Below are 23,546 nucleotides of genomic sequence, written 5' to 3'. Positions count from 1 at the left end.
TCTAGTTATCATGTGTTCTGTGTAATGATAGTTGTTGAAATATTGTATAGTGTATAATGTGAGATCTCAAAAGAGTTAGTGACTTAGATAACAGCGTAATTTAGAATTAATGATACGTTGTAATATAACGTAGTATGTGTTTTGTCTCCCAGCAACATGTGTTCTGTACTTGTGATTTCGTATGTCGTGTTTTGACTCAGTTGTCATCGTGAAAGATAACGCATTAACAAGTGAGGGAATGGCAGTCGAGTCATTTAAAGTTTTGTCTCAGGCAAGAAAAAGACAAAAGATTTCGCAATGTTTCATGTACTGTTCTGAAAACCAACCTGGGTTCTTTGTCTTGTTTTGAAAGCGTGCCGTTTATGACTAGCCAGCTGCCATCTGTTTTGATTGTGTTGAGATTTCGTTAAGAGCTTCGTCCCATATGATTTTCTGCTCGTATGCATTTTTGAGAGTAACTGTACATATCTTGATTGATCACATCATGTTTTGTAAGATTGTGTTGCTCTGATCACGCATTGTTCTGACGCGTTAGTTTTGGCCCCAAAACATTTTGCTCAAGAAGTGACGTCATCTGATTGTTTCGTTTCTAACTGGAATCCAAAAATTTGCTCATTCTGATTTCAGAGACTGTTTGTGTGGTTCCCTCTCTCTCTTTCTTGAAAAGAGAAAAATTATTAACATAAAATATTTGTGGTCACTGGTATTAATCTTAGCTTTTAAGATCTGAATGTAGGAAAAGTGTGTAATGGTGCCTAATAAAAAAGTGTGTTTTGTGAATCTCAAGCAGCTGTATTTCAGGTGATTTTGTGAAAGTTTTCACAAGCTTGTGTAAGGTAAGGTCAAGTGAATTTTACTTATTATTACCATGGTATAATAAGGTATATTGAGAAAATTTTTGCCTTAGTGAAATTGTTTGGTAATTTTTTTTTTTTGTATTTTTGAGTGTTCTTGTGTTTGCAATCTCTTAATTTTCCACATTTTATATATTGGTGATTTAACATTTATTTACTTAGCATTTTAAATATTTCTATAGTTTAACATTGCATACTTGATTTAATTTTCATTTACTAAGATTTTTTCTTTTCAAATCTTGAGTAATTCTTGATAGTTTAAATTTTGCCTGATTGATTTAATTTCTTAATAAATTAACCTTTGTAATTTAACTCAAGAGTTAATTAAATTTTGTGTTGTTTTCAAGTAATGGTAAATTTTTTCAGATTGTGAATTCTAATTATAAGTTTTGCATTTAAAAATAAAATTTTATATTCAAAATTTTTAAAAACAGTGTTTCATTTGTTGACCACCAGTGAATAGGATTAAATGTGTGCATAAGGCAAAGTGATAAACATGTTTTGTTCCTTTAGTTTTCTTGAAATGAATTAAGACCAGGGAAACAGTTAGAAGTTGTTTAATGGAGTGATGCCCTTTTGCTCTAGTATATTTCTTGTTTAATTGTTGATACTTGACACTTAGTTTTGATTTTTCATGTGATTAATAAGCTTTTTAAGGGATCACTGTTACCTTTTGAGTACTCAGTTGTAATTTTTATTATTATGAGAGTTCAGGTATCTGGCTGAAGTGAGGTAAATTTTTGAATTCTGTTATTAGTTGTGTAATAGCCAGGTACTTGGTACACTTCATATATATATATATATATATATATATATATATATATATATATATATATATATATATATATATATATATATATATATATATATATATATATGTGTGTGTATACACAGGAACCACAAATCTTTTGTGTGATACCAAATTTGCAGGTACACCACAAAAAGAGCAAAACAGAAAACCAAATACTGTACAGGGTATTTTCACGTAATTATTACATAATTGTCAAGGTGTACCTTGAAAGTACTCGGTGCTTAGTTTTCCATTTTCTCTTCCTTGTGGGTAACCTGCATATAGTGTGTGTGTGTGTGTGTGTGTGTGTGTGTGTGTGTGTGTATATATATATATATATATATATATATATATATATATATATATATATATATATATATATATATATATATATACATATATATATATATATATATATATATATACCTGTATATTTATTTATTTAGATGCTTCCTATCATACATACCAATGTAAAATTTTTGGACAACTATTTTAACCCGACCCTGTCCCCAGGGATGGGGTGGAGAGGCAGGGTTTGAACAAGTATAAATATATGATTGCACGTTAATTTGACAGCCAGCAATCCAAGTGCTCTCGGGAATCTGAAGTTTTATGTACATTTTCCTAAGTTAAATTTTGAACATCTATCGAGAGAGAGAGAGAGAGAGAGAGAGAGAGAGAGAGAGAGAGAGAGAGAGAGAGAGAGAGAGAGAGAGAGAGAGAGAGAGAGTTAATTTCTCAAGACCCTAAGGTGTAGACAGCCACGGCTGAATTGACAGGAGGTGCCAGCGCAGGAGAGCTGAGCCAGGGTAAGTGGGGCTCTACATGGTGTACAGATCACATGGGACTTAAATGGCATTGGAAAAATGATCAGGCTAGGTGTAGGGTGACTGAACCTAGTTGTATCCCATACATCAATGTGCATATCAGATTAAGGTGATAAAACGATGGCCCCTCGGCTTTAGTCAAGAGCTCATAATGGCAAGTGTAAATTCAATCACAGGAAGACTGACTGGAGCAAATGTTGTCTTTGCCAGGAAGACAAGAAAAATGAAGGTCTAATTTCACCCCTGGCCTCTGTACATCATAATCCTGAACATGATGGGTACATAATGATTTCAACCAACGTGCCATTGTTCCAGGAGATTGGTGAAATGCCACTTAACTTTGGCCCAGCAAGTCTGGATGAAGGCGGTGGCATAGAAGCAATATGGTGACAAAACATGCCAAAATACCACAAGAGCTGTAGGGTCATGTTTAATAATGCAAAACTTCATTGGGCAAGAGAGCGAAGATCTACAGTTGAAGGTAGTGAACCACAGGAAAAGCATACTAAACAGCATCAAATGAGTCATGACAATGAAGCATGCATTTTTTGTGAAAATGTGGCACCTGCATCAGATTTTCGACAATCAATGACCATGAATCTCAACAGGAGACTACATGAGTGCACTCACATAATGATGGTAAATTATTGGCAAAACTAGGTGCTGGTGATGCAATTGCACAAGAGCTGAAATAAAATCTTGTATGTCTCACTGGCCTTTACAATAGGGAAAGGTTCCATCTTAGAAATCTCGAGAAAGAACAATGTCACAGTGAAGAACCAGATGTATATCCACTGGTTCTATCAGAGCTGGTTAATTATATCACTGAAACCAACTTGAGTTTGGATGGTCCTGCCATATTTCCTCTTGCAGACATATCTCAATTATACCAGCAGTGCCTGGAACAATTGGGCATTGCCTCACACACAAATACAACAAGATTAAAGGACAAATTGTTAGCAGAAATCCCTGAATTAGAAGCACACAAGAAAGGAAGAAGTTTGCTACTTGCCTTGCAGAAAGATGTAGCTTTAACCCTATCTCAGGCATCTGACTACTCAGATACACTTGTGATTGTTAAAGCAGCAAAGATACTGAGGAAGCATATTGTGGACCATCAGTCCAGGTTTGACGACACCCTTGGTGAAGGACACACCAATGATGTCATACCTCAAAGTCTGCTCCAGTTCACAAGTATGGTTGAACATGGAGTAGACATAAAGTCACAGCTAAGGTTAGGCTCATCAAAGGATAGGGAAACTCCTTTTCCAGTGTTCATGGGCATGGCTATCTGTGCCAAAACCATGAAGACAAACCTGGTAGAAAAGCTTCATGATCATGGCATGAGCATTTCCTATGTGGAAGAGGGTGTAGTATGTCCACCTGTCTTGAGAAAGGGGTCGTTTACCACTGCTGTCATGGACAACGCAGGTCACAACCCTCCAGCAGCAACTACGGCTACTACCTCTTTTCATGGGACCAGCATTTCGGTATTCCAGCACCCTGCCAAAGATAACCAGTGGGAAGAGCATCAGCCAGTACAGTCTGGGCCAGAGGGGGTAAAATCTGTACCTGAGCTACCTGACTCCTTCACACATATCCCCCCTCCTTCCTTCAAGTCCAAAAATGCTACAGACTTGGGCTTACATGCACAGCTTTGTGTAGCTGAAAATGTGAGGTGTAATCATAATGTGAGGTGTAACTAAAATGTTGCAAATGATGCTTCAGATACATCTGAATGAGAATTTCACCACACTAAAGGGTGACACCATGCATCTTTAAAATCTTGCATTCATTTCAGGCTTAAAAAAATACACTAAGACAGTGCTCGAACATAGATAAGATACTTTGTTATCATACCGCATTATAGTCTTGTGCTTGTATACTTTTCAGTAGCATTATGGGGTCCCTTTCCAAGATGTAATATTGATAATAACCCACTAGAAATGCTAGAAACAGATTCTCTTGCCTCATAAATGTAGGCATAGATAAAAATTTAATGTCTCTATCTTTCTTAGTTGCAGAGTTATCAAGCAAAATGTTTCATGGCAGCCATTTTGTGCACCATCTTTACCACAATGGTAAATATAGTATTAGGAGCTCAGGTGATATCTTTAATCAACTCCTCTACCCAGGAAGACATTATATATTGATGTATTTATTTCAACAATGATTTACTCAAAGTGTCAGAAATCGAAATGACCTAGCGGCCATATTGAAATTTTGTGTAGACACCCAGATTTTTCAAGAGTATTTAAAATAAGCACTTGTGCCAAATCTCATATTTGTATAAAAAACTGAAGTATTTTTCTACTTACCTGCTGCGCTATTATGATGCTCTTCAAATATAATCCTCAAAAATTATTTCCCGGGTTACAATGCATGTTCCGGGTTTATGACACCAATCCGATGGAAGACGTATGGCTCCAAAATAGCAGAATGGTCAAAATTTGGAGGTTTTCTAATTAAAAACTCAATTAAAATGCAGGTTACGTCGTTTTCAAGACACCCAAAGGATTAAAAGTAAGGTTTTCTTATGATTTTCAACATTCGGGTTACAACGATTTTCGGCTTGCAACGCGGGGTCAGAATGGAACCCCCGTCATAAACTGGGGACTGCCTGAATACTGTTAGCCCTGATACTAATGGGTTTTTTCTTCTAAGATAGTAGTTATGTATTAAATTATATAATCACTACATAAATTTTGCCTTAAAAGTAAATTCTTGAATGTTATGCCACTCATACTAACTGTAGACTGTAAATCTAATTTGTTTACCAAGCCTAGGCTACTCACAAGTCACAGGTAAAGCTATAGGCTACATAATAAAGTACTTCAATAAAAATATTTTGCCAGAGGGAAATTTTTAATAAGTTAGATATATATTGTAAAGTCCCCGCTGAGCGAGTTTTCTATGATGAACCACCCGTTTTCTTCAATACCACTCCTATAGGATCGGGTCAAGCAAAATTAGCCATATTTTTCCTGTATAAATATGTATCTATTACTAATTCATTTGTACATGCTTCTTTTGCACATGTGTTAGAATGTTGCTATGTCAATTCTTGTCAACTCACTTTTTACATTACTTGTATTTATCCATTGTAATTATTGCCAAAAGTAATTGACCTCAGGTCACCTAAATTCTACTGTATTCCTCTGTGTGATGTCCACACGTCACTTTATAAGTGGCCTGCGTCCTGAATAAAGTAGCAGTACCTGTCCTCCTGCTCATTATTTTGCACCTCTTAAAGTGGTGACCCGGGAGTGGTTCCCGGAACCATTAGCGGACTCATATGGCGACCTAGTTTTGGCTCCATGAACTAACCCATGCCCCTAATGGACTAAATATGGCGCTATAATCAGCGTTTGGGCGTGCTGACTCTTGTCGGCAAATCACCAGCATCATTAGCGGACGCACACAGCGCGCTCCCAAGTGCGTATTGACGCGAGTAACCCACTCCAATTAAGAGGGCGATAGTGAGTATGGATGCGGACATTCCCTCTCACATACAGTTAACCGCGAACTTCGTGGACTCAGATATCTCCCTCACGCACATCCTGCCTGCGCCCTCCCCCGCACCAAGAATCACGTGCTCCCCCACGCTGCTACCCGCGCGCTGCCCGTCCCAGCGGAACAGACTAAATCTGCCCTCGCCATAAAGCTGCCGCCCTTCAAGCACAGCAACCCATCATCATGGCTCTACAGGGTCGAGGGACAGTTCAGACCGGCGGGACTCACTGACGAGGTGCTGCAAGCCGACGCCGTGATCAATGCCCTACCGGAGGAGGTCTACAGAAAGCTCATCCCGTCACCTACCAGCATCTAAAAACCTCTCTCTTCGAGACCTGCTCCCTGCCGGTCTCCGAGAGGGCCGCCCGAGCCCTTGACCTCGTCAACAACCTGCGGCAAGACCAGAACATCCTGGAGACTTGGGGCGTGATCCAGGACCTCCTCACCCTTCCCGAGATGGACAGCAGCGGTAGGCAGTCAGAGATTAGCCTATCAAGGGAGATCCTCCTCTGTCAGCTCCTCCAGGAGGCCCGAACCCAGATCCTTGACCCTTACACCATGCCGCTCGAGGACCTGATCAGGATGGCGCAGTGGCTGATGGACTCCGCAAGGGCAGCAAAGCGGGCATCCACGCCCGCACACCCCATCAGTTCCCTCCAGCTGGGGGATAATGTAGAGGAGGAGGTAAGCGCCGTCACCAGAAGGCGGCCAGTGTACCACCACAAGAAAAACCCACCAAGGCCTTGCTACTACCACCAGCGGTATGGCAAGGATGCCCGGACCTGCCAACCCCCCTGCTCTTTCGCCCATCCAAAAAACGGGGGAGGCGGCGGCCAACAGAACAGGCCGCCATGGCAGCAGAGGAACCCAGGAGCTCAAAACCATTAGGCTTCTACGTCCATGACACCATCTCTGGCAGGATGATGTTGGTCGACACCGGGGCCGTTCGATCAGTGTTTCTGCCATCCAGGGAGGACCGCAAACGCCCGCTGGACCCGGCTGCTTTCCTGACGGCCGCCAATGGGTCTCCCATCCTCTCCTACGGCACCAGACTCCTGTCGATCTCCATCCTTGGCTGGAGATATACATGGAACTTCATCGTCGCGGACGTAAGGACCCCACTCCTGGGCGCGGATTTCCTCGCCCACTTCAGGCTGGCAGTCGATGTTGGTCGCAAGCGTCTCCTAGACACCAACTCCTGCCAGTTCCTCCCCCTGGCACCGGGACCCAGCGTGCCTACCATCTGCTCCGTCGCCCCACACCAGTACGCCCAGCTGCTGAAGGAGTTCCCCGATGTTTTTAAGCCCAAACTGTGCCAGGTACCAGGGACCCCGGCAAAGCATGGAATCTACCACCACATTAAGACAAAGGGCCCCCCAACACATGCAAAGTTCTGGAGGCTTCCCCTCGGCGCCTTCAGGAGGCCAGGGACGCTTTTGCCGAGATGGAGCGGATGGGCATATGCAAGAAGGCCTCCAGCCCATGGGCCTCTCCCCTCCACATGGTGCAGAATCCAGATGGCTCCTGGAGACCCTGCAGCGACTACAGGCGGCTCAACCTCACAACTGAACCAGATCACTACCCTCTACCAAACATGCAAGATCTCACGGCCTCCTTTCACGGGGCCAAAATATTCTCTAAATTAAGACCTTTTGAAATCTTACTTCCAGGTACCAGTTGCTCGCATCAAAGGTCGCAGCCGTCACCAGGTTCCCCACCCCTACCTCTGTCAAGGCCGTACAGGAATTCCTCAGGATGGTCAACTACTACAGGAGGTTCATCCCCGGGGTCGCACACACCATGGCCCCCCTGACGGAGATCCTGAAGGGCCAACCGAAGCCCCTAATTTGGGGACCCAACCAGCAGCAGGCCTTCTCCCTGATGAAGGCCGCCCTCATTGAGACAACAGCCTTGGCCCACCAGGACCCCAACGCCCCCCCTCCAGTTGACAACGGATGCCAGCAACGTCGCCTGTGGGGCTGTCCTGGAGCACATCATTGCCGCTGTCCCCCAGCCCATCGCCTTCTTCAGCAAAAAGTTCAGCCGCACAGAGGCCCGCTACAGCACCTTCAACAGGGAACTCTGCGCAGTGTATCGGGCGGTACGTTACTTCAAGTTCCTCCTGGAGGGTACGCCCTTCACAATCTAGACACACCACCAGCCGCTGGTCCACACCTTCACAAAGCAGGGGGACGCATGGTCTTCAAGGCAGCAGTGGCATCACGCGGCCATCGCGGAGTTCACCTGTTCAATCAAGTACCTCCCTGGCAGGAAGAACCCTGTAGCAGACGCCGTTTCCAGAATCGAGCTCAATGCGGTGCAGCTCTGGATCAACTACGAGGACCTCGCCTGGGAGCAGACCGCCGACCCAGAGACTCCAGCCTACTGCACCGCCATCACGTCCCTCGAGTGGAAGGATGTGACCCTCGTCCCTGGGGGACCAAAACTGCTGTGCGACGTAAGCACTGGCCAGCCTCGCCCGCTGGTGCCCGCCTCCTGCAGCCGTCTGGTGTTCGATGTCATCCACAGGCTGTCCCAACCCTCCGGCAGGACAACAGCCAAGCTGCTGGCAGAGAAGTTTGTCTGGCACGGGATGTGGAAGGATGCGACGGCCTGGGGAGACAATGCATCCAATGCCAAACCAGCAAGGTAGGGCGTCAACACTGAGACAGGGGTAGGCGAGTTTCCCCAGCTGGGGAGGCGGTTTGGACACATTCACATAGACGTCATAGGCCCTCTTCCCTCATCATGCGGGGCCAGATACCTCCTGACGATCGTTGACCGCTCAACCAGGTGGCCTGAAGCGGTGCCCATGCAAGAAGCCACCGCCAGTACGTGCGCCGAGGCCCTCTTCCCCAGCTGGATCAGCCAGTTCGGTGTCCCGGACCACATAACCACCGACAAGGGCCCGGCCTTCCTGTCCGAGCTGTGGTCCGACCTGGCACGCCTGCTGGGGACATCTCACCACACCACCACCGCCTACAACCCCGTGGCCAACGGATTGGTGGAGAGATTCCACAGGTCCCTGAAGGCATCCCTCATGGCCTGCTGCACCGCCGAGGATTAGAAGTACCAGCTGCCTTGGGTCCTCCTCGGACTGAGAACCGGCCCCGGAGCCAACGGCGACCCGTTCGCAGCAGAGAAAATCTACAGGGAGCCCCTCGTAGTCCTGGGCGAACTCGTCACAGGAGATCGTCACAACCCGTCAGTCCAGAGGCTCCGCGACATAGTCAGGAAATTCGCCCATGCCAGTGGACGTATACTGATAGGTCAGCAACCTTCACGGCTCCTGGCCTGTCCTCCACCACCCACATCTTCGTCAGGGACGACGCCGTCCGCCCCCCACTAACCAGGCCCTACAGGGGGCCCTTCCGCGTGCACGAGAGGATCACCAAAGCACTCCGCCTGGCCCTGCACGGGAAGGACAACTGGGTGTCGGTCGACCGTCTCAAGCCCACCCTTTTGGAGGAAACAGCAGACTGTGCCACGCAGCGCCCTCCTCAAAAACTGTCGCCCCCGTAGCCGAGCCACCCCAAAAGGAGGTCGCGTGGCCGACCCCGAAAGCAATCAGCCAACACCACAGCCAGCTGCTCCCGCTCACACCGCACCCACCAGCTGACTTCGCGGAGCCGCAGCACTCTCCAACGTCCCAGCAGGTACCTAGATTAATCAGACATTACCCACGTCTTGGGGGAGGAGTATTTGTAAAGTCCCCGCTGAGCGAGTTTTCTATGATGAACCACCCGTTTTCTTCAATACCGCTCCTATAGGATTGGGTCAAGCAAAATTAGCCATATTTTTCCTGTATAAATATGTATCTATTACTAATTCACTTGTATCTGTTTCTTTTGCACGTGTTAGAATGTTGTGTCAACTCTTGTGAACTCACTTTTTACATTTACTTATATTTATCCACAGTAATTATTGCAGAGAGTAATTGACCTCAGGTCACCTAAATTCTATTGTACTCCTCTGTGTGATGTCCGCACGTCGCTTTATAAGCAGCCTGCATCCTGAATAAAGTAGCAGTACCTGTCCTCCTGCTCATTATTTTGCACCTCTTAAAATATAAATTAAGTACAATTTCAATGCCCGTTATGTGAAAATGTAAAAGTTTCATAATCACGTAGGCAAACAGACATCATAAACATTTTCCTAGTGATGCCATGGGGAATATTATAAAAAAAAAAAACTATTCAGTTCTGTAATCAAATGTTTTCCTAGTGACGCGACTATTAGTGGAGCAATACCTGCTAAATGCAGGTCCATGAAGGAAAACATCGTATAATCTGATACAAGTTCCCTAATATATTAATAATAATTGGGGAACATTATCACAAAAACTATTCAGTCCGGTAATTGGGGAACATTATCACAAAAAACTATTCAGTTCGGTAATTATGTATTAAAATTAGCCAACTGGTTTACTTAATACCAAGATTTGGAAGTTGAGCACTGTCAAAACCGGTTATGGCTGCACATGACGAGCTATCAGTGTTAGCGTATACGAACGGTTAGGCTACTACTAATCAAAACGAAATTGAAGTAGTCTAGCATACGTATCTACTAAGTAGCCCAAGATAACTATTAACATAAAAGATGATTTACCAATGATCCTCAAGAACAACACTATTTTGAAATTATTATGTCAATATAATTAAACAATGTTTGTCAGCTAACTAAGAATGCACCGTAACACTCAAACCAAACCAAATTCTTGCCTTGTGGAAGACTTGATGTCATTATCGGCGCCGGCTTCCGACTTTCATGAAATAAGCTACCAGCTAAAAAAATTTTTAAAAATTAAACTTTTCACAGGGACTTAAAACTATGCACTTAGCTTTGTTCTGAGTTTGGTACTTCCATGACGACCAAATAATGATCTAGGAGCTTGTAATCTGACAAATAGGAATGACTCGTCTTACAATCATGCAGACCTAGAGAGTAATGAGTAAATAGGAGGAATGACTCGTCTTACAATCATGCAGACCTAGAGAGTAATGAGTAAATAGTCTCGCACAGAGTGTGTGGTTGCCACAATAGTGGATGACATGCAATGCATGGTTGCCACATCTGCAGGTTAAGAAAGGAAGAATCTAGGCAGTCGCTGTACACAAGAGAAAGAGCCCTCTCGTCTTGAGTCCTATACTCTATCAGTGTCAACATGCACTATACTGGCCGAGAATAACTAGAGGAGAATTCCTTGAAATTGGTTGGTCTGTCTCATGGAGCCCTCTAGGGACCATGAGATTAACTCCTTTGAGGATGAACAGTGGCTATGTTATAAAAAATAAAAGAATTATTCTGTAAATGGGCCCCAGAATGAGTATCATAGCTCGAATACTGTAGTAACTTCACTGGCAGTAAACACAGACAGGACTCACAAAAGCTGAAACAGGTAGGTCTTTTGATCCTGTTGAAAAAAATGAAGATTTACACTGCAGTTCTCATCTTCATGCAAACAGGAATTAACGTGAAACATCACTCTCACGTACTACACAGAGTAGAAGAATTGCATAAAAAATTAATGTTATTGGGATGACTGTAAGTGAAAACAATTGTGGAATCTTTCTATGAGTCTCAGTTCTTCTGCTGATAGTGAATGAAAATTGTGACTACTGTACACAATTTTCATTCACTGTAGGTGAATTACAATCTTCTCACCATCATACTATCAAATCCATTCTTTTATAAAACTTATAAAAACAATAACCCATATGGTACAACAAACATAACCAAGTATAAAATCTCAAATAAAACTTGGCCTGTAAATTTCCATAAGTTTACTGCTTTCTATATTCTAGTATGGTAAGCAGATTAAGATGTTATTCCTCCTATGCAAAGATCAGGCAGTATACAGGTACCTAAGAACTCCTAATGAAATCAAGATTTATGTTCGATATCTGGTATTCCATTCAGTTACTATCTTTGACAAACATAGCATGATTTATTGCTGCTAAACAAAATGTTTAAAATTGAAGTTAATTACCTTTCTTTCAAAATTTTTCTGTAAACAAAACAACCAACAGGTATCTTCCCATTTTGTAGGCACATTTCTTTGTACATCAAGTACATTTTCTGTATATTGAAGTCTTGTGGAAGACAAAATTTATTAGGTCCTTCCCCAGCGTCGCTAGGATACTCTTTGAGAAAAGACCTCATATGAGAACTTGCATATTCTACATCCTCTTCTCTAGTTTTATTTTTTGGCGAGTGATGGCCCCTACGATCCTGTGTGAACCAAGAAAAATGTGAAATGTTGAATTTTAAATGTTATTCATTACACATAAGAGTCAGGGATACTTTATGTTCTTACAACACTGAAGCTCAATTGTAAATTTTATGGAAGTTCCTAGTCAGCTGGCCTAACCAATAAATACTGTATAACATTACACTACACTTCACTAATATGAAAATTACACAATTTACCAGTTTTACCTATACAGGTTACAGTACAATTAATTTTACAAAAGCTACTTTTGCTTGTGATATTTGGTAAGAGCACATCCTAAATGTCAAATTAGTCAAAAGTGGTACGTACTTCACTTGCAGACTGATGAGGGGTCCCATCAAAAGCTAAACTTTTTCTCTCCCTCTCTAATCCTTTTTGCATCTTTGAAGCCACATGGCTCTTACAAAATACTATACAGGTTAGAAAGAGGCACTCCTATTAAAATTATAGCATTTATTTCTGAAATAAAAAATTTTAATTTTTTAATGCAAAAATTATCTGATGAACATGCCCTAAAGAGATTAATAAATAAGGAGAAAAGCAATCTGAACAATGTAATAAGAGAAAGTACAGGCAGTCCCCACTTACTGGCAGCATTGGTTAACGGTGATCCGGTTTTACAGCGCTTGTCTAGCGATGCTGTTAACTGGATTTTGGTGCCGATCTCTGCTTAATGGCACCGATCTCCGCTTGACGCAGCGCTGATCTCCGGTTAGTGGCGCCGATATCCAGTTAACAGCGCCATTAAACGGGTTATTAATGCTATTATCGCTGATTTTTGGTTAGAAGCTCTTGGCCAGGAATGGAACCCCCCGCCGTTAACAGGGGACTGCCTTTTAGAAAACCAACACAGTGCACAGAGTTAATAAATACAGTTCCATCATGTCCCATTATCCCAAAGGCTCTACCTGATCAATCTCTTCCACTCCAGTATCTTAAATTTTCATTTTTTCATCCATGATTTTCATGTTTACCCTTGTCACTTCATTATCGAATTCCCCTGTTCAAAGTAGACTTATAACGGTAATTCCATTCTTACACTGATTCAGTGTTAACATCCAAGCTTCAGCCAACAGTGAACATCAAGTTATGCTACAATCTGAAATATCTAAGAGAACTACTACAGTATGTAAAACATTAGTCTTGGTGTAAGATGAATGCATTATATTTTGTATGTACACCTAATTATTATGATTTACATGGAGGAAAGATGATAACAGGGGGAAATATTGCAGGGCTTATAAAAGCTGCACAACCTGATAAAAAACTATTTGCATAAAGCAATCATAAACGTTGCCTTTGAGTAAATATTCTGAATTGTAAAGAGATATACTGTACTGTACAAGCAGTAAAATTACAATAACAACCACAACACATAAACAACACAAGGTACCCTTGTCTGTCTTGCTCTTAACTGAGTACAGTAACATTCCTTCCAAGCCTAACAGCATATTCACAATTACTTTGAGAAACCTAATAATAAGACCTTCATTTCATACTTCCACTCACAGTCTACCATACAACAATTTAAGATACTGTAGTGGAAGGGATTGATCATGTGGGGGCCTCTGGGATAATGGAAGGTGATGATATTGTATAACTTTATGTACTGTAATAGTTTTATAAAAATTTTCTCTTATTATATTGTTTAGATTGCTTTTCTCTTTATTTATTCATCTTTTAAGGAAATGTTCATCAGATAATTTGTGCATAAAAAAAAATTAAAATTTTTTTGTTTCAGAAATACAGTAATACCCTGACTTTAACAGGAATGCCTCTTTCTAACCTACATAGTTTGTTGTACGGGCCACCTGGCTCCAAAGATGCAAAAAGAGAGAAAATGAAAAAGAGAGGGAGAAAGAGTTTAGCCTTTGATGGGACCCTCATTACTCTGCAAAAGAAGTACCTCTTATGACCAATTTGGCATTTAGGATTGTCTTAATATGAGTTTCAGAACAATACTGTACATATCTTAAGAAATTTTTTTCATGCCTTTGACAAGAAAACTATGAATAAACACCAATATAAACAGTAAAAGGGAAAATACTCACTTGAAGAGCATACGGAGATTTACAGGCAACTGCTTGCAGAACACGATCGACTCTTCCATTAGAAATACCATGTAGTTGTAAAAATGCCATCTTACAGACACGAACATCACCACCACCTTCCTGGTGAAAAAAAATTCTACTTGGAAAATTGTAACATCAATTCAAGTTCTGCAGTACTATCCTATTACAGAACTATAGCCCCTTCCCCTACTATCCCAAAAATATTCATGAACCGTGACTATGTACGTAACTTTTTTTACAATCATGACATTGATTACTCATTACCCTAAAATACCCCTACTTTATTTCTCTGATCCAAATTTTACTTGTTCACTGATGCATTCCTGTTTTTCATCTAGCCTCTCCCATTAGTGAGCATTTATCGTGCATTTTCCTCAATAAAATGTGGTGTGTCTTGTTTATGATTGAGCTTCAGGTGTTAAATGCCACGAGAGTTTACTGAATAAAATCTCATGTTTGCCATCTCATTACCCTCTACAATCAAAATGTGTGGCATTCTTTTATCTTATATGAATAAGATATACAGTAATTTCTCCCATATCTGGATTAATGCACCTAAGACCCTGTCAGAAAACTCAAATTCCTGATGTGATAAAAAACGCTCTACGGATGTCAATCCGGAACTGCCCATTACTCCCCCAACCATATCTTTACTGTAAAACTGTATCCACTAAATATGCTTATAAACAACAAACAAGACACTTTAGTATGCTTATAAATAACAGAATACACTGTAAAGCACTGTACACAAAACAAAATCCAAACTGTGCAGTATACTGTATAAGAAAATTACCAATGAAATTCTTCTTTCTGTCTCACCTGTGAGATATGCCAAAACTACTTACATGGGCTGGACTTGAAAAATCTCTTTACTTATAATGAATAACCCAAAGAGAGAACGAAGAAAGCAATCCAGTACACTGCAACTTTAAATTCCACAGATCAACATGGCCCCATCTCATCCTACGAGGGCAAGAAAAGTGTTGACCCTTCGGCAGAAGCTAGAAATCATTGGGAGAATGGAAGCAGGTTTGTTCTAGTCACAGATGGAGGAGTATGGTACTGCCCAGTCAACCTTGCAAGATATCAAGGCTTCCCAGGACAAGCTGAAGAAATATGTGTCAAGTTTTCAGTTCAAAGTGTGATGGTGGCTGTTCTTACACATATTTAGTGTTTACCGTTATGCGGTATTGACGAGGTAAGGGGAAGAAGAGTACGGGGTTGCCTTTGAACACCTGTAGATTTTTTACTTGCTTTTATCCAGACTTTCCCTTTATCCAACAGGGGCTTGGCTCTATTAATCCAAATAATCGAGGGATTAATTTCTTTATATGTCATTTTTCTCACTCCTGTTAGTACTAACAGAGACTCCTTCTCACTTCAGGTCTGCTGTATTGAGAGAGCTCACCTTAATGTAAAAGTTTGGCTGCATAGTCCAGAAAGTACATTTGGAGAATGTGGGAACTGAACAGGTGTAGTGGGTGCCTGAAGGGAGAGTGACTGGAACTTGTTAATACAAGTGCACCTGCTTAGAGGGGGCTGCAGTGCTTGAAGAAGCATACACTGCCAGCCATTGTCTGTGGAAAACTGCACTGTTGTACAAAACTGTTGGTGGCAGTGCTTGTGAATAAATTTAAGTTACTCTTGTCAGATTATTTTGATGTAAGGGTTGGCAATTATTGAGGTGTTAACAGGCTGCAAGAGTCAGTGTGCTGTGTTACATGGTTTATAGTTTGCTGGTGGTGCTTGTACTTCAGAGTTATTTACTGGACTTAAGATGTTATACAAGAACTGTCTCAATAAATACTGACTGAAGGTTAAATCCTGGTTAAGTAGGGATTTGTTCAGTTAAGTATTGTCTACAGGGATACAGTTAACCTGTGGTGACTGGAAAATTTTTGTAAATAAAATTATTTGCAAAATAAATCTTTAGGTTAAGTGGAAATTGTTTGATTTACTCCCCAAGAAAGTTTAAATAAACCAGTGCTCTTGCTCCAAGCATCTCAATTAACACTGGTCCAAAGAGAAAAACCACAATATTTTTGGCCGCCAGTGTGGGGCCAGTGTACTGAGAGGAGGGAGAGCAGTGGAGTTCAGCAGTTTTGAGGGGAAGGACAATAGTGAAGTACAGTACAGTAGTGGGAAAAGGTGGTTGGAAAAATATATACTGTACTGTGTTGCATGGTGAAGAGTGTAGTGACACTAGTGGAGACACATAGGGAAAATTTTGAAATTTCTGTAAGGTGAAATAAGGTATGGAAAATGGTGGGGTTACAGCACGAGATGGAAGAGCTAAGGAAGTTTTAAGAAAGGCAGAGGTAGAAAATGAGCAGTTCAGGTAGGAGAATGAGACGAAGAGGTCAATGAAGGAAATAAAGGAATCAGTTAGGGAACAAGGCACCAGAGAAGAAGTTGGAAGAGAAGTTAGAGAGGACAGAAAGGATGTTTAATGTGTGATTAGGACATGGAATTAATAAGAATGAGGAAACACAAGGGGTTGCAGGAATAGAACTGATAGAATCAATTCCAGACCTGGAGGACAAGGACAGGAAAAAGATTGTAGGAAAGGATAAGGGTGTAAGAAATATAAAAGAGAAAGATAGGAAAAGTGTACAGCACAGTATGGCCAAGAAAAGGACAAAGATTGCATACAATCTGGGTGGGAGTAGGGACTTACTATATACCCCATCAAGTGAGGATGGCTGTGTGTCAGAAATGAGTGAGGGAATGGATGGAGAGATAGAAACTTTCAGTGATGAGGGAGTGAAAGAGGTACTTAGGCACATAATGCTTGGGGAAGTACCGAAGATAGGAAAGTAGTACATACCAAGTTAAAGGGACATAAAATGTTATTTTCATGATAAAATTAAGTTTCATATGTAGTTACCAAGTAATTACATAACTATAGTTTCAACTCACGTGGCAGCTTAAATTTTAAAAATTGTGGTAGCGCTTCTACTGTTTTTGTGTAGGTGACTAGCCCCGCCCACTATTGGGGAACAATATGAGCAACAAAGCAGAAGTGCTCAATTTGTTTGTGCCCTTAAGTTCATGAGAGGGGAGGGGGGAGGGTTCTGATTCTGTAATTACTTGTTAAGTATATATAAAACTTAATTTTGTCGAGAAAATAACATTTTCATATAAGTAACTTACCAAGTAATTACATAGCTGAATCCCACACTGACAGGAAGTGGGATACATGGACATATCCTACTCCAAAACATTAAGTAATGGTAATGAATTTGAAATAGAAAAGTCTGTTAGCATTGTTACAATGCTTGTTGTTTCCTTACCTAGTAAGAGAGCTACTGCAGGTGGATACTGCCTCTGGTTGGTGCTCATCATAACCTGTAGTGGTGTGGTGGTATAGCCGTGAAGCGCCTCTACTTCAGAAGGAGCTTTGCAGTGAAGGATATGTCTCATGGCTGGCAAAGCATAAATAAGTGCCCTTGCCCTGGGTGCAGTACCACAATAAAAACAACCAGACAGTGCTGTCACCTTAAACCATCACCCATCCACCACAAACTGGTGGGCACTCCAGGTACATGGTACCCTCAGTTCCCCCAAGACTCAACACCCTATATCAATGCGAAGAGATAGAGGGTAGATAGAATGTATCCTATGCTTTGTCCCCCAATACCATGCCAGCCACTGACAACGGACCCAAGGCACTGCAGTTTTTGAACACTGCTTCCACTTCTTGTAAATAGTGCGACATGCAGATCAACTTAATCTCCAGTAAGTTGACTGCAAAATAGAAGAGAGGGACAAGTTATGTCTGAAAGCTAATGAGGTAGCGACTGCTCTGATCTTGTGGGCTTTCACCTTAAAAGAAGGCAAGGTGTCCTCTCGAATCCAAGAATGTGCCTCGGTAATGAGGTCCCTTAAGAAGAACAACAATGTGTTATTAGAAAGGGGTTGGCAAGGATTCTTCACAGAGCACCAAAGGTTGCTGGAGGGTCCTCTGATCTTCTCAGTCCTGTCCAGGTAATATACTTTAAGGCCCTAACATGGCCAAGAGCTCTTATTCCTCTCCCAGGCCAAGGATCTCCACCAAGTTCTTAATAGTAAAGGAACAGGGCCAAGGCAGGGATGGTACCTTGTTCTTGGTCAGGAAACTGAGAGTAAACAAGCAGACTGTCTCCTTGGGAGAATCCTATCCTTTGATTCATGGCCTGAATTTCACTGACACGCTTGGCAGTAGCCAAAGTGACAAAGAAGAGGGTCTTTCTAGTTAGATCCCTTAATGACATGGAAAGAAGGGGCTTGAAAGGACTAGTTAGCCACTTCAGAACCACATCAAGATTCCAAGAGACAGAGTCTATCTTCCTCTGTTTGGAAATGTTGAAAGACTTGATAAGGTTGCTAAGATCCTGGTTTGATGACAGGTCCGGACCTCTGTGTTTAAAAATGGAACTCAGCATGGCCCTGTATCCTCTAATGGTAGAGAAAGACAAACCTATAAGTGATCTCAGATAGAGCAGAAAATCAACAATCTGAGTCACAGATGTCTGAGAAGACGAGATGTTATGTCTTCTACATCATCTGCGGAATACTGTCCACTTGGCCTGGTAGACCTTACAAGAAGACTGATGTCTACATCTTGCAATAGCTTCTGCAGCTGGTCTTGTAAAGCCTTTTGCTCTGATGAGTTTTCTGACAGTCTGAAACCTATCAGGGCAAGAGCACATAATCCTTGGTGAAAATGTCTGAAGTGAGGCTGTCTGAGTATACATGGTCTTTGCAGAAGGAGCCTCGGAAAGTCTACTAAAGTCTTAGAAGGTCTGGGAACCATTCTTTCAGAGACCAGAATGGAGCTACCAGAGTCATTGTTACATTGTGATGTGACTGGAACGTCCAGCACTTCTCTGACCATGCTGAAGGGCAGGAATGCATAAAGGTCTAAGCCTGACCAATTCTGAAGCATGGCATCTGTTGCCTATGCCAGTGGGTCCAGGGCCGGAGAACAGAACAGAAGAAGGCGATGACTCCTCAATGTGGCAAACATGTCCAAGGTTGGTGTGCCCCACAGCTTCCAGAGGTCGATGCAGATCAGGGGATCCAAGGTCCATTCTGTGGGAAGGACCTGTTAGCGATGGCTCAGTTTGTCCAGCCAACACATTCAACTTCCCTTGTATGAACCGAGACAATCTTTATTCCATTCTGCTCTGCCCACAGAAGGAAGTCCTTTGCTGCCTCACAGAGGGAGAAGGAATGAGTCCCACCTTGCTTCCTGATGTAGGACAGAGCAGTGGTGCTGTCCGAATGGACCATCACTGTCTTGTTGAAAGTCATGGATTGCCTTCAATTCCCTGACGTTGATATGAAGGTTCTTCTGTTCCAGGGACCACGTCCTGGATACTCCCATGTTCCTCAGAAGGGCTCCCCAACCTAGATCCGATGCGTCTGAGTAAAAGTCTAGGTTGGGGCTTGAAGGAAGGAAAGACTTTCCTTATGAAAGTCTTCCTTCAGACAGCCACCATCACAGGTCCGACTTGATCTCCAGAGTTATGGGAAACACAAAGGAGTCAGATAAGTTCTCCTGTCCCAGCTGACTTTCAGGAAGAATTGCAGAACTCTCATATAGCATCATCCCAACTTGATGAACTGCTTGATGAAAGCAAGAGTTCCCAAAAGGCTCATCCATTGATCGGCCGAACAAGATGGGAGAGAAAGCTGCTTACTGTCTGAAGGCAGGATTCAACTCTCTAGGGGGATGGGAAAACCTGAAAACTTCGAGAGTTGATAAAGAATCTCCTGAGTCAGTATCAGCGGGGAACTCTGAAGTCTGATGAGTAATCCTAGTTCTTGAGTGAGGAGAAGGGTCTTCTGTAGGTCCTTCGTGCACTTCTCCTTCGAAGGGGATCGAAGAAGCTAGTTGCCTATGTACAGGCAGATGTTTATGCCGACAAGGTGGGGCCATTTCATGAGAGGGGCATGAACTCGAGTGAAAACCTGAGGAGCTGTAGCGAGGGCAAAGCACAGAGCTTGAAACTGAAAAACTCTGTCCTGGAAGATGAACCTGACCTACTTCCTGGAGTCTGGATGGATGGGGACATGCAAGTATGCGTCCTGCATGTTGAAGGTAATCATCCAATTGCCCTGTTGAATGGGTGACAGGACTGACTGGTTTGTCTCCATCTTGAACTTTGTCTTCTGGACAAAGAAACTCAGAGAGCTGGCATCGAGGACAGGTCTCCAACCCCCTGGTGACTTGGGGACTACAAACAGACGGATGTTAAAACCCTCTGTGTTGAAATCCTCAACTTCCCCTACAGCCCTCTTCCAAAGGTTGGATGAGACTTCCTCTGAAAGCTGAATACCTCTCTGAGCCTTCCTAGTAGGCCGTCAATACGATGGACGTAGTGACTAATGGGGGTTTCTCCCTGAACGGGATGGCGTAGCCCTCCTTCAGAACCTTGACTATAAACTGTCCCGCTCCTCTAACCCTCCATTTCTCCCAAAAATGGAGAAGTCTGGTTCATACTTGTGCACAAAGGACTGAGTCTTCACTTCTAGGAAGAAGGCTTGGCAGAGGCCTTCTTGACTGCCCTGGCCGAAAAATGTACGTTGGAGCGGGATCTGGGCTGAAACCTCTGTCTGCTCTCATGAAAGGGCTGCTGTGGGAATGCTGAGACTGACTTGGTGCCAAACAAGGACGACTCTTTAGGGCGTTTAGAGGACTGTGCAAGGAGATCCTGCATAGACTTCTTCTGGAGGTCTGAAACTATCTACTTAACCGTGGCCTGGGGAAAGAGGTGGTGACAGTCTAGAGGAGAGAAAAGAAGGGGTGACTTCTTGGTAGAAGTGGCTCCCTTGGTTGTGAAGGAACACCATAACTCTCTCTTCTTGAGGACCCCAGAGAGAAAAAGAGCAGCAAGTTCCAGAGAGCCGTCGTCTCTGCTGGCTTTGTCCGCACAGGACAGGATGCCAAGCCAGTCTGAAGCAAAGTCTCCTGCCAAGTCAGAACAGTCCTCAATCTTCTTGGCGAGGGCTCCGATCGACCAGTCTAGAAAACTGAAGACCTCAAACACCTTAAAAATGTTCTTAACCAGGTGGTCAAGTTCCATCGACGAGAACATTTTCTTCGTCGATGAGAAGGCTAATCCAAATGAAAAATTGTTGAGACCGGAGAAGTCCCCCTGGGAGGAGGCAGCAACTCCCAAAGAAGGAGCTTCCCCGGTGGCATAGGACAGGTACCTCCTACGAGAAAGGCAAGGGGAGGAAAGCCAAACTCCATATTCATTAAAGGCCTTCCTTGGAGAAGAAGGACCATCTTGGGGAGCCTAGTACTGTCATCAGGCTGGTTCCTCATCAGGAAGGTCGAGGCAGGTGAGACCGGGAAAGCTGGAGGCAACAAAGGCAACAAAGCTAGTCAGGAAATACTTGAGTAGAGTTGCGTGAGCTGAGGGAGCAGGTTCATGGTCTACCTCCTCATTGTCCGAGGAGACCAGGGACAGGGACAAGTTGCTAGTTGCCTTAGCTACAGTAGGAGCTTTCTGAAGCAAGGCCAAAATGTCATCAAGTTGTTGTTGTATGGGTGCCAAAGATGGATCATCCACCGTGGGCACGGGAAGTCCTGAAGCAGGCTGCTGAAGAGGTGGTCCTGGGTGCTCAGAAGCTAGCGCCAGGCACTTGGCAACTGGTGCCAAATCCTCGGGAGCTGGCGCAGGGCGCCCGGGAGCTGGAGCTGGGTGCTTGGGAGCTGGCGCCAGGCGCTCGGGAGCTGGAGACGGGCGCTCGGAAACTAGCGCTGGGCACTCGGGAGAAGCAGTCAGGCATCTAGAAGACGATGGGAGCTTGTGAGGACTAGAAGGATGCTTGGGTGCCAAATACTGGCATTCTACAACAGAGCACTCAGGAGAAAAATGCTCCAGACTTTCTCAAGCACTGCAGGAAGGCTGGGGGCTGCGAAGAGGATCCTTAAACCGCTTACAGGACAGTGGAGAAGAGCGGTCAGCATTGGCTGCATGCCTCTTTAAAGGCCAAGACTCATCTGGGAAGTGCCATTGGCACCTCTTGTCAGGACTGGAATCCTCAGAACCAGAGGACAACTGATGCACATTCACAGGGACGCCTTTCTAACGGCTGTCTGTCAAAGCCTGGGATCAATCAACAGGCTCAACTGAGGGGGCGACTACCCATGGGCAAACCCCATCGACCTACCTTGGACCTCCGGTATGTCTTCTCCCGGGTTTAGGGGAGTATGACAGGGACCTTCGTCTAGGAGGCGGGACAAGCAGCCACCTCCTCCACTAACACTGCACTGTCACTGTTTACTTTGCCCAAGAACGCTTTGTCCATTAGGACCTTTAGGGACGCCCCAAATTCAGCCACAGTATTCACTACCAGATTAATTTTCTGATCGAGTCTGGATTCGAGATTGGCAATAGGATGGGGGTTGGAAGCATGGGAGCCAGGCACAGAAGTAGGTGGTGCAGTATTAGGGCTGGTGATGGGAGACAAGACAGGAACAGGGGAAGAGGGAATAGTCATATTATCTATATTACTAGGCTTAGGAGTAGATTCTAGGCTACCTAAAGTTCTACTTTTGGCTCTTGAGGCTGCCTTTCTCTTCCTATCCCTTTCAAGCTTATCCAGATGGGATTTCAAAACCTTTTATTTCCTATCATCCCAGTCCTTGCATTCATCACATGTTAGGTCTTTAGTACACACTTGCCCCCTACAATTAGCACAAATAGTATGAGAATCATAAGAAGCTTTTGTAAGTTTCGTCTTGCAGCCCTTGCTACAATAACGAATACTGGAAGAGCTACAGTCCAACATAATAAGTTCAAAAAAAGTTTAGAAAAACCTGAACTAAAGCTAACAAGCTTGAAGGCTACCAAAAGTAAGAGTACTTCACTGAATCCTGGAGAAATATCAACCAAAAAGTGATGAAAAGCAAAAATGAGCTGCTACATACATCCGATGTTCAGCCGGAGGCCGGCAGAAATGAACTGAGCTCTTCTGCTTTGTTGTTCCTATTGTTCCTTGACAGTGGGTGGGGCTAGTCCCCTACACAAAAACAACAGAAGATCTATCGTGATTTTTAAAATTTAAGCTGCTGCGCGAGTTGAAATTATAGCTATGTAATTACTTGGTAAGTTAACTTATAGGAAATGACTTACTGTAGGAATATGAAAGATACTGCCTGGATAAGTATGGAAATAGTTGTTGTTGTTGTTGTTGTGGTTCCCCAGACTCTGTTATGCCAGGAAGCCTGCACTGAGAAGAAGGACACCACGCTTACTGGAT

At 43.3% G+C, this 23,546-nt stretch overlaps 1 protein-coding gene and 1 pseudogene across 1 annotated transcript in view; one reads left to right on the top strand and one right to left on the bottom strand.

Moving 5' to 3' along the window:
• LOC136841713 (uncharacterized) overlaps nt 1-23,546 on the bottom strand; it is a 175,222-nt gene that overhangs the window by 82,225 nt on the left and 69,451 nt on the right. The window contains 2 exon segments of the mRNA XM_067108935.1: nt 11,974-12,215; nt 14,268-14,387. Of these exon segments, the coding sequence (XP_066965036.1) occupies nt 11,974-12,215; nt 14,268-14,387 (362 nt within the window).
• Nucleotides 182-4,504, top strand: LOC136842134 (uncharacterized; annotated as a pseudogene).

The sequence above is a fragment of the Macrobrachium rosenbergii genome, chromosome 9, assembly GCF_040412425.1.
Source record: "Macrobrachium rosenbergii isolate ZJJX-2024 chromosome 9, ASM4041242v1, whole genome shotgun sequence".
NCBI lineage: Eukaryota > Metazoa > Arthropoda > Malacostraca > Decapoda > Palaemonidae > Macrobrachium > Macrobrachium rosenbergii.
This window is presented reverse-complemented; position numbering and strand designations above follow the sequence as displayed.